This window comes from Trachypithecus francoisi, unplaced genomic scaffold (genome assembly GCF_009764315.1).
Source record: "Trachypithecus francoisi isolate TF-2019V2 unplaced genomic scaffold, Tfra_2.0 Lachesis_group0, whole genome shotgun sequence".
Lineage (NCBI taxonomy): Eukaryota > Metazoa > Chordata > Mammalia > Primates > Cercopithecidae > Trachypithecus > Trachypithecus francoisi.
This window is the reverse complement of record NW_022681453.1, coordinates 126,321,201-126,340,012: the sequence shown is the minus strand read 5'-3', so window position 1 is coordinate 126,340,012 and position 18,812 is coordinate 126,321,201. Positions and strand designations below refer to the sequence as shown.

General features: G+C 41.6%; 1 protein-coding gene across 2 annotated transcripts; it reads right to left on the bottom strand.

Moving 5' to 3' along the window:
• Nucleotides 1-502: 502 nt before the first annotated feature.
• Nucleotides 503-12,344, bottom strand: ZNF639 (zinc finger protein 639). 2 transcript variants are annotated; one of them, XM_033211761.1, is made up of 6 exons: nt 10,452-11,245; nt 7,945-8,015; nt 7,226-7,294; nt 5,847-5,957; nt 2,392-2,526; nt 503-2,246 (listed from the first exon to the last, which is right to left on the bottom strand). In XM_033211761.1, the coding sequence occupies exons 3-6, from the start codon at nt 7,281-7,283 to the stop codon at nt 1,093-1,095; spliced, it is 1,458 nt and encodes a 485-aa protein (XP_033067652.1). In that variant the 5' UTR covers nt 7,284-7,294; nt 7,945-8,015; nt 10,452-11,245; the 3' UTR covers nt 503-1,092. The 2 variants fall into 2 exon arrangements, with proteins under 2 accessions (XP_033067652.1, XP_033067651.1); XM_033211760.1 differs by lacking the exon at nt 10,452-11,245 and adding an exon at nt 12,070-12,344 and having other exon boundaries at nt 802-2,246.
• Nucleotides 12,345-18,812: the final 6,468 nt, after the last annotated feature.

Below are 18,812 nucleotides of genomic sequence, written 5' to 3'. Positions count from 1 at the left end.
GCTAATTTATCATCTTATTGACAAACAAATATTGTTAAGCTATACATTTTCATGCCAGCAACCCGTATCTCCCAGATCTTCCTAACTTTAAATACTTCAGTGGGTTTTCTGTCAATAAACAATTTGACGTCAGAGATTTGGGCAAGAGTCAGGCATAATGGCTCATGCCTATAATCCCAGTGATTTGGAAGGCCAAGGTGGGAGGATTGCTTGAGTCCAGGAGCTTGAGACTGGCCTGGGCAACATAGCGAGATCTCATCTCTACAAGAAATTTAAAAATAGTGGGCATGGTGCCACATGCCTGTAGTCCTAGCTATGCAGGAGGCTGAAGTGGGAGGATTGCTTGAGCCTGGGAGACTACTGCCTGGGAGCTGTGATCAACCACTGCACTCCATCCTAGACAACAGAACGAGACCACCTCTAAGGAAAAAAATATTAAGTCTGTGCATGAATTTATGGTTCCTCAACAGAAAATGAAACATCAAGTTATGAATGAGTTATGATAGTTATTTATTATTGTGTAAGCCCTTATTAGTTCCTCTCTCATCCCATCTTAAAATATTCAACAATAGACAGGGGCTCAAAAAAAATTTTTTTTAAAAAACAGACTGCCATGAAAACCAAATCTTTTCTTCCTGTGATAACAGTGGCTTCCTAGTGTTATTTCTTATTAATGAGAGTATCCGTGGACTTAATTGTATATTGCATTTTAGTTCTTCATACACAAAAAAACTAGTATCGTCTTGAGTTTTAAAAAGAAAAAGTTACTAGCACCCATGGTTAAGGAAGGAAAACTGCAGCTCATTTCAATACATTTGTTTCTTTTCAATTCATGAAATCGAGCACATGCAAGAAACAGGATGACAGTCACCAAGAGTGGTTAAAACTACAAACTATCACGCAATTGAAAATACCACATTAAAGATATATTTATATACTGAAAACGGAGCAATGCCAATAAAATTTTATAATTTACAAAAGTTACCTGTTAAAGGCAAATTTCATAAGTTGTGTTTACAATCATCCATTTAATCATCTTCAAAATAAGGCTGAATTTATTATTTTAAACTTTCTGTAAGTTAAAGAGAATAATCACGTTGTCTCATGGACTGGAAGGTGACTTACTAATTCCCTTTCGTTTCCAAACCTCATCAAGCAGTCACTACATTTATGAGGTAAGTCAGCTGAATGCTTGAAGTCTAGATGAATTTTAAGATCTTCAATTTGTCCTGTTGAATATTCACAATATTGACATAAATAAATCCCTTCAGATAAATGTGAATTTAAATGCTTGCAATATTCTAGCATACTTGAAAAGCCTTTCCCACAGTCATCACAAACATGAGGAAAAATTTTAGTATGTTCAATAGCAACATGTCTGTTAACATTTGTATGAAGTCTACTCCGAAAACCACATACTTGACATACAAAGAAATTTTTACATTTGTCAAAGGTAATTTTGCTTAAGAGGCTATACTGTCCATGTTCTCCATTGTTATACTTATCACTTAACTCTATTAACTTACAGGCATGCTCATTTACCACATGGCTATGCAAGTCTTCTGGATCATTAGTTTCATGTTCACAGAACTGACACAAGTACTGTTCATCACAGCTGTGCTCCTGGAAATGTAGGTAGAGTTCACTGCTTGAGGAGAACTGTACATCACACTGTTCACACCAATAGAGGTGATCACTAAAATGGGTGTCTGCAATGTGCTGGCTGAGGTTCTCAAAAATTACTGTCTTATAATCACAGTATTTACAAATGTAGGGATCCTCTTCATGTAGTTTGGCATGTTCTATCAGAAGCATATTAGTAGAGAAACTTTCCTTGCATACTCGACACACATTTGAATCAGTACGTTTATGCTTCAGGATCATATGCTGCTTTAAGTCAGAAAAATATTTGCTGTTAAACTCACAAAGTTCACATTTATAGAGGCCACTGCTATTAGCTCTCAGTAAAGGCCATTTCTGCTGGGCAGTCACATTCAAAGCTTGGCTCTTGTCAAGAATTTTACAAAGTTTAGCTGGTGGTTCTTCATCAGTTTGGTCTTGGAGACTCTCAGAGGAATTGTTTTCTGTCTCTATATCATAATCCTCAGAAATCGCATGCACTTCTACAGCAATTGGAACATCTTCAGCAGTGTGAACTTCTATAGGACTCTCCTCTTGGGTCTGCTGGTTGACTGATTCAGGTGAGTCACACTCTTCATCACAAATTTCAATATCAGCAGATTTTTCTGAAGAATAAAACAAACCTATTATATGACTATAACTAAGTAAGATCTGTGAACTACAACTGGGCAAAAAGAAATTTATTGCATGCACTTTTTAAAAAATTCACCAATACAAAATGTATCAATGCTATTAATTAGTTCCCCCAACCTGTAGAAAAGGCAGTGTGGTCTAGAATTCTAAGTACAGGACTGGGAACCAGGTAGTTCTGATTTCTGTTTCTGGCCTTGATTCCATCTGCAAATTTTGGCAAGTCATTTGATGTCTCGGTATCAGAATCATCACCTGTAAAAAGGAATTTGGAAGAATACTTATTATTTATATAATCAAAGCATTCATTATAGAACGAAGCATCAATTTTTAAATACAATTTTGAATTCCAACAGGAACTAAGACTTGGATTTAGTCACAAAAAGAAAATTATCTATATACCACAGACACAGAAAATCTGCTCAAACAAGCAAATGCTTTAGAAATGATGCCCCATTTGAACCAGATTACACTTTTTGAAGTTTCTTAGGATTTTAGGTTTAAATTACTGAGTTTGAATAAGTCTTTATATCCGCAGCTCAGCCCCAGTGTTTCAAAGGTAGCACGGGGGAACTGAAATACAGGTTAATAGTGAAAACTAGGATTCAACATTTTGCGAGGGAGCAAGTTTTGCTCTGTCTGCCAAGGCTGGAGTACAGTGGCATGATTGTGGCTCACTCACTGAAGCCTCAAACTCCTGGCTCAAGTGATCCTTCAGCCTCAGCCTCCTGAGTAGCTAGGACTATGGGCATGCACCACCAAGCCTAGGTAATTCTTGTTTTTTGAGATGGAGTCTTGCTATGTCGTCCAGCCTGGTCTTGAACTCCTGGCCTCAAGTGATCCTCTCACCTTGGCCTCCCAAAGACCTGGGATTATAGGCATGAGCCACCACACCCAGCCCATCCATCATGTTTTCTTAAAATAGACTTTATTTTTTAGAATAGTTTTAGAATTACAGAAAAATCTGAGAGGATAGTATGGAGAGGTCCCATGTATCCCAGTTTCCCCACTACTAACATCTAACATTAGTATGGCACATTTGTTAAAATTAATGACCAATACTGATATCTTATTAATAAAGTCATCTAGATGTCCTTAGTTTTTAACCTAATATCCCCTTTCTGTTCCAGGATACCACATTCCATTAAGGTGCCATGTCTCTCTAGGCTATTGTTGGCTGTGGCAGTTTCTCACTCCTTCAGGAGTACTAATCAGGTATTCTGTAGGATGCCTTGCTAATGGAATTTGTCGCTTTCTTTTTTTTAAATGATTAGGCTGGAATTACGGGTTACTGGGAGATAGACCAGAGGTAAATTGCCATTTTCATCACTTCTTATTTAAGGGTACATACTATCAATATGATTTATGGTTGCTGATGTTGATCTTGATCACCTAAGTATTTATCAGGTTTCAACACTGTAAAGTTGTCCTTTTTTTTTTTGAGACAGAGTTTTGCTCTTGTTGCCCAGGTTGGAGTGCAATGGCGTGATCTCAGGTCACCGCAACCTCCGCCTCCCAGGTTCAAGCAATTCTCCTGCCTCAGCCTCCCGAGCAGCTGGGATTACATGCATGCACCACCACGCCCGGCTAATTCTGTATTTTTAGTAGAGACGGGGTTTCTCCATGTTGAGGCTGGTCTCGAACTCCTGACCTCAGGTGATCTGCCCACCTCAGCCTCCCAAAGTGCTGGGATTACAGGCGTGAGCCACCGTGCCTGGCCTAAAGTTGTGCTTTTATTTTCCATACTTTACCCTTTGTAAGAAGTCACTATGTGCAGTCCATGTTAAGGAGTACAGACTTATATTCCATCTCCCAGAGGGAGGAGTAGCTACATAAATAATCTGGAGTTTATTGTTTCTTGGCCTTTTGGTTAAAATGAAGTCTAATAATTTGAAATTCTTCTGCACAGATTTGCCTCTTCTCCTCTATTTAATAATTTATAACAGCATGAATTCATGGATATTTTATACTCTGGGTTATAATTTTTTGTCCTCAAATAGTTTTCAGTTTTGGCTACCGGGAGCTCTTTAAGTTGACTTGTGCTCCTTTAGCATGCCCCTGTCAAGTGCGTGTGTTTGGGTTTTTTTAAGTACTTTTCCTATTTTCCAGCACTACAAAATGCTCCAGGTTCATCTTGTGTATTTCCTGCCCCAGACCTAGAATCAGCCATTTTTCCAAGGAGGCCTAGTTCTTTTCACTAAAGAATGGCATTAGAAACCAAGACCTGGGCACTCACTGTGCTCATGCTCACTGCTTCTGGATGTCATTTCTTTTAGACCCTCTCAGCTAACAGAGCAAAAAGTGTGTGTGTGTACAGTACCATACGTATATATACACACACACATATCTACAAGCATTCTGTATGTAGCCATCTGAATCTATAGTAAGCTAAACATGAATTCATACTGATGTCTCCAACTCTACATGATTTTTGTAATTTATATTTCTGTGCCTGTAACGGAACTCAAGGGAACTGGGACAATCTGGTTGCAGAAGAAGTTTAAGTGCAAGTTGTAAATTGTTATCGTTCACCAATGCTCTAGAACAGAGCCAACAGAAGATCCAAGATTGAAAAATACCAAATCACCCTCTGTTCTTTTCTTCCACACTATGTGGTATAGCTGAGTAGAACTGTGTCTAACACTATTCTTAACCTTTCAAGATAAATACTCCCAACTCTGAGTCACTCCTGCTTTGCCACCAATTCCTAACCAACTAAAGTGGATTTAGGACTGAGAGCCGTGGCTCAGCACTCTGTGAGGCCGACATGGGAGGATTGCTTGAGGCCAGGAGTTCAAGACCAGCCTGAGCAACACAGCAAGACCCCGTCTTTACAAAAAAATTTTAAAAATTAGCCAGGCATCATTGGGCATGCCTGTAGTCCCAGCTACTCAAAAGGCTGAGTGGGAGGAATGCTTTAGTTCAAGAGGTCAAGAATGCAGTGAGCCATAATCCATAGAGTGAGACATGTCTGCATGGGTGACAGAATGAAGACTGTCTCCCCGCAACCCCACTCCCTTCAAAAAAATGGACTTACGAGAGTACACCTTTTTATTTATATATCAGAAATAATGTTAAAAGTTAAAATTATAGCCGGGCACGGTGGCTCACGCCTGTAATCCCAGCACTTTGGGAGTCCAAGGCTGGCAGTTCATGAGGTCAGGAATTTGAGACCAGCCTGACCAACATGGTGAAACCATCTCTACTAAAAATACAAAAATTAGCTGAGCGTGGTGGCGCACTCCTGTAACCCCAGCTACTCAGGAGGCTGAGGCAGGAGAATCACTTGAACCCGGGAGGCAGGGGTTGCAATGAGCCGAGATCATGCTGCTGCACTCCAGCCTGGGCAACAAAGTGAGACTCCATCTCAAAAAAAAAAAAAAAAAAAAAAAAAGAAGAATTAAAATTACTTGCTTTCTTAAAAAAATACAACTTTGCTTTCTTACATTATAACAAATTTCAAAGACTTGTCTGTTTTGAAATCATCAATCCACATTTTATCCACATTTTCAAGTAAGGAATAAAAAATGTAAAAGCAGTTTAAAGAAACATATTTTCAAAAATATTAGATGTACCTTTGTTGTCAAAATATTTTAAATCTGGCTGTCTCATAGAACAGACACTGTAACAATGATCAGAGAAAATTCCATTGAATCCATCTGCAATTCTGCTTATTCCAGAGGAATCTGAAAACAAAATGAAAAATATTTCAAGCACAGTAAACATACACATTTAATGAGAAACTTCCCGTTATCTAACATACACAGATGTTCTTAATGTTACAGTATCTGTAATGAAAATACTATATATTTTCAACTTTTAAAGCTTTTATATTTCAGATCTGATACTGACATTGGACTTTGAAAGAACCACAAATTACATACTTTAAAACGTAACAACTTTGAAATACACAAGGATACATTTGTTTTATACTCAGAATCACACAAAATAAAAATATATGATAAACACTGTATTAACTGCACAAAACAGTGAAATAAACACCAGGAAGGTGTGCCATGTCATGCAGAGAAAGGTTATTACATAGGGGAAATGCTGAAGACCACTTAGGGCTTCTGAATATAGTCATTTCAAGTCTTGTATAGGAAGGGCCAGTAAGCAGTATACTAGGATTAATTTCTTCAGAAATGAAGAATGTGTAGGCTGGGTAGACTAATAGGTAAGACTGAGATGGTCCGAAGTAAATGTATGCGAGGTGTATGAGAGACGGCCACAAAGACCCCTTTTCTTATACTGCCAACACAGCAGAGCCAACCTCAATCAAAGGATCTAAAATTACACAGTCATCCAGCCTGGCCAGCATGGTGAAACCCCATCTCTACTTTAAAAATACAAAAAATTAGCTGGGTGTGGTGGTACACGCCTGTAATCCCAGCTACTTGGGAGGCTGAGGCAGGAGAATCACTTGAACACAGGAGGCAGAGGTTGCAGTGAGCTGACATCATGCCACTGCACTCCAGCCTGGGCTATAGAGTGAGACAATGTCTAAAAAAATTAAATAAATAAAATTACACATTCAGAATGAATGAAAGTTTACATTTCCAAAAGTAATAGGATAAAGTCTTTTTTCCCCAATAATGTAAAATATTTTCTACTAAGGTTGTCATTACTGTGTCTTAAGCACAGCTTAGGAATCAGACATGCAAATCCCAATTATGCTATATAAGTAAATAACCTTGGCTATCTAATTTTAAATATTTATAACCCATAGAGTTGTGAGGAATAAAATAATGTCTGTAAAGTTCTTATGTGTGCCTAGCACATGGCAGACAATAAGGAATATATATTCAGAGAATGTATTTAAACCGTTCTTTTACCTAAAAATTGACCCAGATACTTAAGTCTTATCTGATCACTCAGGAGAAAATGGATGAGAATATAATTTTGTGGGAATTAATCCATACCCAACTTCAAAATAAATTAATTACATGCTGACCTGAATAACGAGAAGGGTGTAGAGTCTTCCTTTTTCTTTTTTTAGGATACTCATTCATATCTTTTCAATCTAAAAAATGAAAAAAAAAATTAACAAATACGTCACAAATAACAACTGTTAATGCCATTATAAAAATTCTAACTGAAGAATTTACTGGCAATAACAAATGTGTGAGCCACTTGAAAATCTATGGTATAACAAAAATGTTAAACAATGCCTCTGTTTGTATTTCAGATTGCTTTCCAATCAGGTTTCAAGGCAGAAACTGATTTCTGTTTTCTTTCTTACGGAGGTTAAAAAATTCTTTTTCAAATGTTGATATAAATTGTGAGAACTGGATAATTACAATAAATCAAATGCTTAAGTCATTTTGTGTATATATAAAAAAAGAAACATTATGCCTATGGCACCACATTAGGAGTTTTACAGGCACAATTCCTACCATTGGAAATATTTTCATGTAGTTTTCAAGCTAAAAGTGGAGACATTTCCTTTAAAAAAAAAATATCGTCACAAATATGTACCGGCCTCCTGGCTTCCAGAAAAAAAGTACTCATCACATAGATCAGAATATAAATAATTTTCAAGAAAAAAATCATTTTTCTATTTATGAGGTCACATTGAACGTTCCACTGAGAACACAACAGGTGCAGTAACCATTGTCCAATTAAATTCTCATTAACTTATAAAATTAATTAGTTTCAATACAGTCTACTTACTTGGTGTAATTCTTACTACTGGAGTGAGGAAAAATGAATTACAATAAGTTTCCGTAGATGGTAAAAAATGCCTGTAAGTAAAACATGAAAGAAGTTAGTAAGGAAAAAATATAGGTCATTTCTGGTACTGAATAATACAATGGCATCAGATCTTTAATCAACTGGAAAGTTATACAGAACTAATTAAGATATATTATTTTGAAAATAATGTACTACATACTAAAAACTGTATATATTGATAAATGTGATTATATGTAAATTTCCACATTTCTTTGAAATGATTCAAATTCTACAGTTTTTTTTTGAGAGTCTCATGACTGACCTATAGTTAAATCTTTTGATACCCAAAAATATGAATCTGAATTAATTTATTCATCCATAAGGAAAGCAAGCATAACGAAAGCAAATCAAATTATAAACCTTTTTTTGTTTTTGAGATGGAGTTTTGCTCTTGTCACCCAGGCTGGAGTGCAATGGTTCGAGCTCAGCTCACTGCAACCTCAGCCTCCTGGGTTCAAGCGATTCTCCTGCCTCAGTCTCCCAAGTAGCTGGGATTACAGGCGCGTGGCACCACACGGGGCTAATTTTCGTATTTTTAGCAGAGACAGGGTTTCACCACGTTGGCCAGGCTGGTCTCAAACTCCTGACCTCAGGTGATCCGCCCACCTTGGCCTCCGAAAGTGCTGGGATTACAGGTGTGAGTCACCTTGCCTGGCCCAAATTATAAACTTTAAACTGTTACAGTCCTTATAGATTATTTATTTAAAAAATAAAAGTTGCTAGGAACAGTGACTCACGCATATACTTCCAGCACTTTGGAAGGCCGAGGTGCGTGGATCACCCCAAGTCAAGAGATCGAGACCAACCTGGCCAACATGGTGAAATCCTGTCTCTGCTAAAAATACAAAAATCAGCGGGGTGTGATGGTGCACACCTGCAATCCTAGTTACTCAAGAGGCTAAGGCAGGAGAATCGCTTGAACCTGGGAGGTGGAGGGCTGCAGTGAGCTGACATCACGCCACTGCACTCCAGCCTGGGGAACAGAGCAAGACTCCCTCTCAGAAACAAAAAACCAAAACAAAACAAAAAAAGAAATTAAAGTAAAAGTGATAATAATTTACTGACCACCAATTATGTACCAGGCTGTGAACATACTTTATCTCATTTAATCCTATGTAATCGTATGAGATGCACATTTCACATCACCCTCTCAAAATCATTTACTTCCTGCTATTGATGAGGAAACTGAGGCACAGCAAAGTCAAAGCTAGATACTCAGTAAATGCTGGGGTTGGGATTTGAATAAAGGTTTACTCAATTTTATTTATCAATCTATTTATTTATTTGAAACAGAGTCTTGCTCTGTCACCCAGGCTGGAGTGCAGTGATGAGATCTTGGCTCACTGCAACCTCTGCCTCCCCAGCTCAAGCGATTCTCCTGCTTCAGCCTCCTGAGTGGCTGGGATTACAGGTGCCCGCCAGCACATCCAGCTAATTTTTGTATTTTTAGGGGAGACAGGGGTTCACCATGTTAGCCAGGCTGGTCTTCAACTCCTGACCTCAAGTGATCTGCCCACCTCGGCCTCCCAAAGTGCTGGGATTACAGGAATGAGCCACCGCGCCGCCTATAATGCTCTTAACATCAAGGTGATACACATGACAAGTGTTCTAGTTGAGGTGCACATACTATTTTTGCTGCTTCGCTAAGTTCTGGGTATAGCAGCACTAAACTGATACAATACAGCAGGGAATGAGATAGTGCTTTTTCAGTTTATTAAGCATTTTCCTAACCCTTATTCTACTTCATCTTCAAAATGGTCCTGTGAGGTACATGGAGGTGTTACTAACAAACCCATTTACATTTTTACTGATATGGAAGCAGCCTTAGTGAAAGTTAAGTCAACTAATAAGTGGGAGAACCAGAGATGAAATGCATGTACATCTTGCTTCCAGTTCTTAACTACTAGGTGGGAGAAGGGAAAGGGAATAGCCTAAAGAAACCGATAACCATGAAATGTACAGAAATGATACCAATATTTAAAATGCCTCACCTCGCCGGGCACGGTGGCTCACACCTGTAATCCCAGCACTTTGGGAGGCCGAGGCGGGCAGATCACCTGAGGTCGGGAGTTCAAGACTAGCCTGACCAACATGGAGAAACACCCTCTCGACTGAAAATACAAAATTAGCCGGGCATGGTGGCACATGCCTGTAATCCCAGCTACTTGGGAGACCGAGGCATGAGAATCGCTTGAACCCGGAAGGCGGAGGTTGTGGTGAGCCTAGATCACATCATTGTCCTCCAGCCTGGGCAACAAGAGCGAAACTCCGTCTCAAAAAAAAAAACCCAACCAACCAACCGAACAAACAAAAACCAAAATGCCTCACCTAACAATGTAAACAATTGTTCCTTGAGTAACCATCTCAATTCACGGCACTCAAAAATTAAAAAAAAGAGCTATTACTATCTTTATGTAATAAACTAAAATTTCAAGACTTACTAATACCTCTTTTGTACACTTCCAGGATTCATATAGCTTCACACTTCACGTTCTAAATACTCTAAAAGTATCAGGGAGAACACTGACAACTGTCAGACGAACATGTTAAGTAGTCTCTTGTTATTTCAGAATGTATCTCAAGTTCTTTAGAACTTGAAGAATAAAAGTAAGAAAAGAAAACCAAGCATGGTATTAAAATTAACGTTGCATGCTGGCCTGGATTCATGCTGTTAGGTGAGAGGAGTAGGCACATGGATCAGGAAGGGTTTGACCCCTACTTAGGGCCGAACAATATCCAAATGTCCATCAGACTTCCTTTCAGCACGATGGTGAGATGCCTATTCAAGACCAAAAATGCTAACCATCCTTCATTTTAGCAAACATTTTTATGTGCCTTTTGTGTGCATAACAGCCTTGAAAAAACTTAGCTTTTTACTCAAGGACGTCAGAAACATTTGCTCACTAGTCTTCTTAGCAGGAAGATTCTGAATCACAAGCAACTTATCACACAGTTCCCCCCCACTCCCGAAATACAAACGACATATGTAATACGTGTCACTGCAGGAAAATCAGAAAAATGTTTTTAAAACTTTATATCACCTAGAAACCAACATCTTTCCACCTGTCATTTTTTTCAACCAACAAGAATGTCTATGCACAAAATACAATACATACAACAGGTAGTCAGCAATGATCAAATAAACATTTTAAAAGGCTTTTCATGCAATGTGTAGTCTTTCTTCCTAATTGGTATAAGACGTCTTTACAGTAAATAACTCCATTTTTAACGAGTTTAAGAAGAGTTAAACTTTCTTTTTCGTTCTCATTAAAATAAGTATACGCTTTAAATTGTAAAGAATGGAAACAAAACATGTTGCAGGAAAGCCTGAACTAGAATCCACTACATGTCCAACGTGGAGGCAGTCTTTACTGCAATACCACACGGTCACTACATACTTGATTCGCTATTTTTCAGTCCGGCATAAATCCTTCTCTTTGGGGAAAAAAAAAAAAAAGTATAAACTGCTTCAAATTACTCGTTTCCCTAGGCAGTACTTAAAACCAAAAAAGGGTTTCTAAGCACTGTAACGAGTGGAGCGACTCTCGGCTGGTGGCTTTGGGCGCCAGCATCAGACGCCTGCTCTCGACGGCTACAACTCTTTGCGCGAGCCCGGGGATTCGCTGCCGGAGGTCACGAAGCCGCCGGGCAGGGCCGCAGCGCCACCGAGGACCGAGGGGCGTACCGAGCCCGGACGCAGCCAGACAAATGCCAGTCGGAGGCGCACGGCAGGAGTCCCCGGGACTTAGCTGCTTCCACCCCGGCGCCACGCACCAGCCTCGCCCGGCCCAGAAGTCGGCGCCGAGGAGACTCCCAAGCCCCGACCCCAAAGATTCCGTAAAGACAACGGCAGTAGGGGGCCGAGGCGAGCCCGGCCAAGCCTTCCTGCGCAGGGGGTGGAACTGCCACTGGGATGGGGGAGGGGAACGCCATCCCGCTATATAACGAAGGCAGAGTTTCCGTGTAAAGGGAGCTCCAGCCTCTCCCGTTGGAAGATGCGCCCGCACGCCCGCGTTCCCTGGAGCAGTCCAGCGCCCGGCCCACCCGCTCCTCCCTCATACTCACCAGTCAGTCCCCCCGGGCCCGCCCGGCCGGCCCACGCGCAGCTCAGAAGCGGTGGCTGCCGAGGTGCCGGAGCGCGGGCGGAGGGGCCGGGCGGTCCTTCCCGCGGACGCACGGTGGCGGGCAGCGCTGCTCCGGCCCTAGCGCTCCCGGACGCTGTGTTGGGCCCACCCTTCTCTCCCTCCGCGCGCCCCACGCCCTGCGCGCCGGGTCACCGGCGTAGGCTCCGCGGCCGCACTGCCTTGGCCGCCTCGGTCCGCGCCTGCGCCGCGCACCTCAGGGGCCCGCCGAGAGGGCGGGGAGGTGACGAGGTGAGGGGGGGGGCAGGGAGCGGGCTGCGCCAACGCACCGCACACGCGGCCTGGGAGGGACCACCGACCCGCAGCCCGGGGGGACGCCCAGCGGCCCGCGCCCCCTGCCGGAGGCCTTGCGCCGCCGCAATCTCCTTCTGGGCGGGGAAGAGCCCCTCCCGAGCCCCGAGGGTGAGCCCACTCTCTAGGATTGCTCCACGCCAGGCGGCCAGCGAATTTACCCCCGCCCGCCTCCAGCGCCCCCTGGAGCCCTGGGGAAGTGGGAGAAACGTGGCGCGCAGCGGCAACTTTCCCCACGCTGCTCCTCAAGGGAAAGGACGCGAATAGTCTTGCCAGGTTAGGCAAAGCAGATGGCATTTCAGACCCCAAAGTGTGCCAGCAGCCTGTTGGGGACAAAAAGGCCGAGGACCGCGTCACGGTTTCCTGAGGCCACACCAGAGAACCACCCAGGGCTGGGATGCTGCCCTCAGGGCAAGAGGGTGAAACCTGAAGACTGCGAGTCGGTGTTGGGTTTCACCCGATTCCTTGGCTCGAGAAATAGTGGAATGAATGAGGAGTTAAGGGGGACTGGACTCGACGATGTAAGTCCTTTCTCGACTTTGACTTGCTTTGAGCAGCTGTGGAAATGATTAAATTACGCGAGCATAAATAAATTTGTGGACATGGTTCCGTAAATGATCTCTGTGCAAGTGTGGTGATATGTTTAATTCAATCCTTTTGATAATGAGTTGGGGTTTTTAGTCACATTTTACAAAATAGAAAAGTGAATGTGTGAGAAGCTAAAGACTGGGTCTTAATTCATTTTGGTAGCCTAAGCCCCTGAGGTTCAAACGGTTAAGAGGTTGACTGAGAGCCACGTGGATTATCAGGTACCCAAGGTCACTCGGATAGTGAGGACTGCAATGATGTCTCTTTATTCATGTCCACTGCGTTTTCTGATAACCACATGCTAATCAATTGGAAAGTAATCGCTGGAAAGTAATCACAGACTTTAATCTGATCTCTTCACCATCGCCCAGGAGATAAAGCTATATTTGAAAGAGACACTGCTTGTTTGTTTGTGAGGCTCAGTTTTTTTGACCTCCTAATTTTTATGTGCGTACTCAGCTCAAATAAGCTAATGTTCACGAATGCTAGTATGGTCCGAATTACAGTTCGAAGAAATGTAGAGACATTTTTAAATCCTAGAATAGTTAGTATCTAGCACAGAACCGGGAATCGGTGGAAACCTCAAGGGGATGTCATGCCACCATCTTACCGTTTTGCTCACACATAGCCTTGTGTCCAACAAAATCTTTATATCTCAAAATGAAGTTTTACTCCAAAACATTTTGTTGTGAAAGTAAACGCACACTCTCCCCAGCATCCTGCGTATTGTTTGCACTTAGAGGAACATGATGTTGTTTAGATGTTGTTTAACATAGTCACAAATTGCAAGCAATTCAAGTTCTTGATTAGCTGGAGTGTTTTTTAGTTTCATTATTGGGTCCCTCTTTTCCTCCAGCTCCAAGGGAGGGTGATAGCTGGGATAAAACCCTGAAGTCTCAAGAGTACTAAACTGTAGAGTTTGTTCAATACTATTATAAATTTGATTCAGGGCTAATAAAACATCATTCTTCCAACTTTTTCACACATTTGTAGAATAGCCTAATTTCTCCTTACTTCCGTCCTTCCTTCCTTCCCTCCCTCTTTTCTTCTCTTCTCTTCTCTCTTCTTTCTTTCTTTCTCTTTCTTTTTCTTTCTTTTTCTTTCTTTCTTTCTTTCTTTCTTTTTCTTTCTTTTTTCTTTCTTTTCTTTTCTCTTTCTTTCTCTCTCTTTTTTCTTTTCTTTTTCTTTTTTCTTTTCTTTTCTTTTTTTGACAGGGTCTCACTCTGTCGCCCAGGCTTCAGTACAGCGATGAGATATCGGCTCACTGCAACCTCCACCTCCCAAGTTCAAGCGATTCTCATGCCCCAGCCTTGAGATAAGCTGGGATTACAGGCGCGCGCCACCACGCCCGGCTAATTTTTGTATTTTTAGTGGCAATAAGATTTCCCCATATTGGCCAAGCTGGTCTTTAGCTTCTGGTTTCAAGTGATCCGCCCGCCTTGGCCTCCCAAAGTGCTGGGATTACAGGCGTGAGTCACCGCGCCCGGCCACTTAATTTCTTCCTGATTAGAAAAGAGTTACATTTTTAGTACATAATGGAGACAACAGAAAAGTACAAAGAGCAAAAGTAAATTTACCATAATCTCACAACCGTGAGCTCATCAATGGTAACATTTTGCTTTATATCTTTCCGTTATTTTTATACCTATACAGACATATAAATTTGTTTTCAAAATTAGAATATTGGTTGTGTTTTTTTCTAACAGGTTCTTTTTTCCAATTAGTATAGCATGAGCATTCTTTATGGTTTTTTGTTTGTTTGTTTTTTGAGATGGAAATCTTGCTCTTTCACCCAGGCTGGAGTGCAATGGCCTGATGTCAGCTCACTGCAACCTCCTCCTCTCAGGTTCAAGAGATTCTCCTGTCTCAGCCTTCCGAGTAGCTGGGATTACAGGCCTGCGCCACCACGTCCCACTAGTTTTTGTATTTTTAGTAGAGATGGGGTTTCACCATGTTGGTCAGGTTGGTCTCGAACTCCTAACCTCAGGTGATCTGCCCGCCTTGGCCTCCCAAACCGCTGGGGTTACTGGCGTGAGCCACCGTGCCCGACCTCTTTATGTTATTAAAGTGTTAATAGCACCTTAAAATCACTATAAGTTAAACAGTGGACATTTAAGTTGTTTCCATTATTTAAAATGCTTTGCCAATTTGTTAAGTAAAATATACTTTTCCATTTTAATACGTGTAATACATATTTTTGTATGAAGTGGAATATTTTCTGATGTGCTTATTAACTACCCCTACCCCTGCCCCCGGCCCCCCAGACTGGGTCTCACTAGGCTGGAGTGCAATGGCATGATCTCACCTCACTGCAACCTCCACCTCACTGCAACCTCTACCTCCCGGGTTCAAGCGATTCTCCTGCCTCAGCCTCTGAGTAGCTGGGATTACAGGCACCTGGCACCACACAGAGCTAATTTTTGTATTTTTAGCAGAGACGGGGTTTCACCGTGTTGGCCAGGCTGATCTCAAACTCCTGACCTCAGGTGATCTGCCCACCTTAGCCTCCCAAAGTGCTGGGATTACAGGCATGAGCCACGGCCCCTAGCCGACCATTTGCACTTATTTCATGAATTTTCAGTTTATGTCCTTTGCCCTTTTTTAAAATAGGCTATTCATCTTTTTTTAACTAAAAATTTTAGCCTTTTACTTGTCATACCTGCTGCATGTTTCTTTTTTTCTCTTTTTTTTTTTTTTTTTTTTTTTTAGAGATAGGGTCCTGCAGTCCAGGCTGGAATGCAGTGGTGCTGTTGGCTCACTGCAGCCTCGACCTCCCAAGCTCAAGCATTTTTACCACCTCAGCCTCCCAAGTAGCTGGGATTGCAGGCCCCACAGAACCACATGTGGGTAATGTTTTAAATTATTATTTTTTGTAGAGACTGAGTCTCTTTATGTTGCCAGGGTTGGTCCCGAACTCCTGGGCTCACCTGACCTTCCTGCCTCAGCCTCCCAAAGTGCTGGGATTACAGGCATTAGCCACTGCACCTGGTCTGCATATTTCTTTGTAGTTTGTTGTTTGCTTTTTAATTTTGTTAGTGGTACAAACATTTTAAATTGTAGCGAAAGTAAGTCTTTTAATCTTTTCCTTTGCAAGTTCTGTTTTTGGTCTTTTGCTGAGATAATCTTTTCTTCTATGCAAGATCTGGTTGCATTTTTTGCTTTAACTTTTTAGTTTGTCTGTTATTTTGGGATATGGGATGAAGAGAACTCTTTCTCTCTCTGTCATGATCCTTTTGTCTCCTTTCTCTCCATCTTGTGTAACAGCCTGAAAAGAAATTTGTAAGAAATAAAATAGCTTCATCTGATGCTCAAGTAATCTCATAAGGCATCAGTTTTCAAACATTTTCTGCATCAGAATCACCAGAAGGTCTCATTAAAGTTCAGACTTCTGTGCTTTATCCCAGAGTTTCAAACTGGGTAAGTCTGGACTAGGGCCTGAGTAGGTGCAGTTCTAACAAATTTCCTTTTGATGTCCATGCTGCTGGCCTGTGATCACATCTGGAGAATCACTATCCTAAGGCTTTCCTCACCCAACCCCACACTAACCATATGGTATTTCTCACTATTCCACAGATATGCTCTGCCTTTTTCTCACTTGTGTGATCTAGCATGTTTCTTCTACCTGCAATTTGTTTCCTTTCTGGCTGTAATCACAGTTGATCTCTTCTATGAAACCTTGATTTTCCCTTGCTGAAATCTCTGATCAATCTTTAGAGATTCCACAGTAGTTATTACATTTGTCCACTTATCCCCAGAGATGGATTTACTGTGAAGTTATTGAAGCTTAAATTTCAAGTCCCTTCAATTGCATGAACCTCTTCCAAGACCAGGTTCTTAATTTTGTATTATTTATTTTGAGACAGAATCTCACTCTGTCACCCAGGCTGAAGTACAGTGGCATGATCTCGGCTCTCTGCAACCTCCTCCTTCCAGGTTCAAGCAATTCTCGTGACTTAGCTTCCCAAGTAGCTGGGAGTACAGGTATGTGCCACCATGCCTGGCTAATTTTTGTATTTTTAGTAGAGGCAGGGTTTCACCGTGTTGGCCAGTCTGGTCTCAAACTCCTGACCTCAAGTGATCCACCTACTTCGGCCTCAGCAAAGTGCTAGGATTACAGGCATGAGCCACCACACCCAGCCTGTATTAAAATTTTGTATTATTTTTCTTCAGTTGATCTCCCCAGTTTGCATAAGTGTCTGCCCTTGAAAATTTTGGCTCCATCTGTTTATCATGTTGTCTCTCCACAGACTGTAAGTTCCAGTTTTATTATCTTCCAATCTGCTCCATTTCCCTGCTTGGCACAGTATGTTGCATACAGTCTCATTCATTTATTTCAGCAGAATATTCATTGCATATCTACTTTGTGTTCAGCACTGTACCAGATACTGGCAATACAGCGTGAGCAAGATAGACATGGTCACTGGTCTCCTGGTCCTTACAGTTAAGTAGGGAATATGGGCAATTATACAACACTGGAATGTAATTGGTGAACTTATATAGTGCAGGTAAAGAATATTTATGGGAGCACATGACACATGGCCTAGCTTGGTATTCTGTTTGTCAAATGAACTGATAAACTCTGTCATGGTTACCTAGTCAGCTAACACTAGTGCACACCTAAAGAACATACTTCTGACTCAGGCATGGGGTGGCTGCAAGCAAGAGTCTCAAGTCAGCAATCTCACGTTCTCAACAGAGCCATCTGAGCTCCAAAATTCCAAGCCACCCTTACACAGGTATAAGGACTAAATTTATACATTTCTTTTTTGAAAGCACTACAGGCCAGGTACGGTGGCTCACACCTGTAATCTCAGCCCTTTGGGAGGCCAAGGCAGGCCGAGTGCAGGAATTTGAGATGAGCCTGGGCAATGTGGCAAAATCCTGTCTCTACAAAAAAAAAAAAAAAAAAAAAGCCACATGCCTGTAGTCCCTACTTGGGAGGTTGAAGTAAGAGGATCTCCTGAACTTGGGAGGTCAAGACTCCAGTGAGCTGTGATTGTACCACTGTACTCTAGTCTGGTTAACAGAGTGAGACCCTGTCTGAAAAAAACAACAAAAAAGCAGTCCAACAAAGCCCAAGTCTAGCCATTCCAATCAACACACTCAGACAATTTGCTTTCCTAAAATGGGACAGGGGCAGTGTTTTGGTTGTAAAAGATCTAGCCTATTTCTCCTTTCTTTCTTTCTTTTTTTTTTTTTGAGATGGAGTTTTGTTCTTGTTGCCCAGGCTAGAGTGGAATGGCACGATCTTGGCTCACCTCAACCTCCGCCTCCCAGGTTCAAGCTTTCTTCTCTCTCAGCCTCCTGAGTAGCTGGGATTACAGGCACCTGCCACTATGCCCAGCTAATTTTTGGTATTTTTGTTAGAGACGGGGTTTCACCATGTTAGTCAGTTTGGTCTCAAACTCCTGACCTCAGGTGATCCACCTGCCTCAGCCTCCCCAAATGCTGGAATTACAGACGTGAGCCACCACACCTGGCCTATTTTTCCTTTCTTGAACCTCATCCCAGAGAGCCAGCTAGACTGTGTGCTGACCCAGGATCTCTGCTTAGCTGTCAAACCTCTTTATTCAGTGCTCACTTTTCAGTATCAGTCTTTATTTTTTTTCATTAGCTTGGTGAATGACTGAATGAATGAATAACACCTGATTAGTCTTGCATATTAGGATATTAACAATGATTCCTTCTACAGTGTTTCTGAGGCACTGTTCATTTTCTAGAGCACTGACTTTACATGATTTACATTACTTTATTTACATTGCCTGGGAGTAAAGGTCATGGTGTATC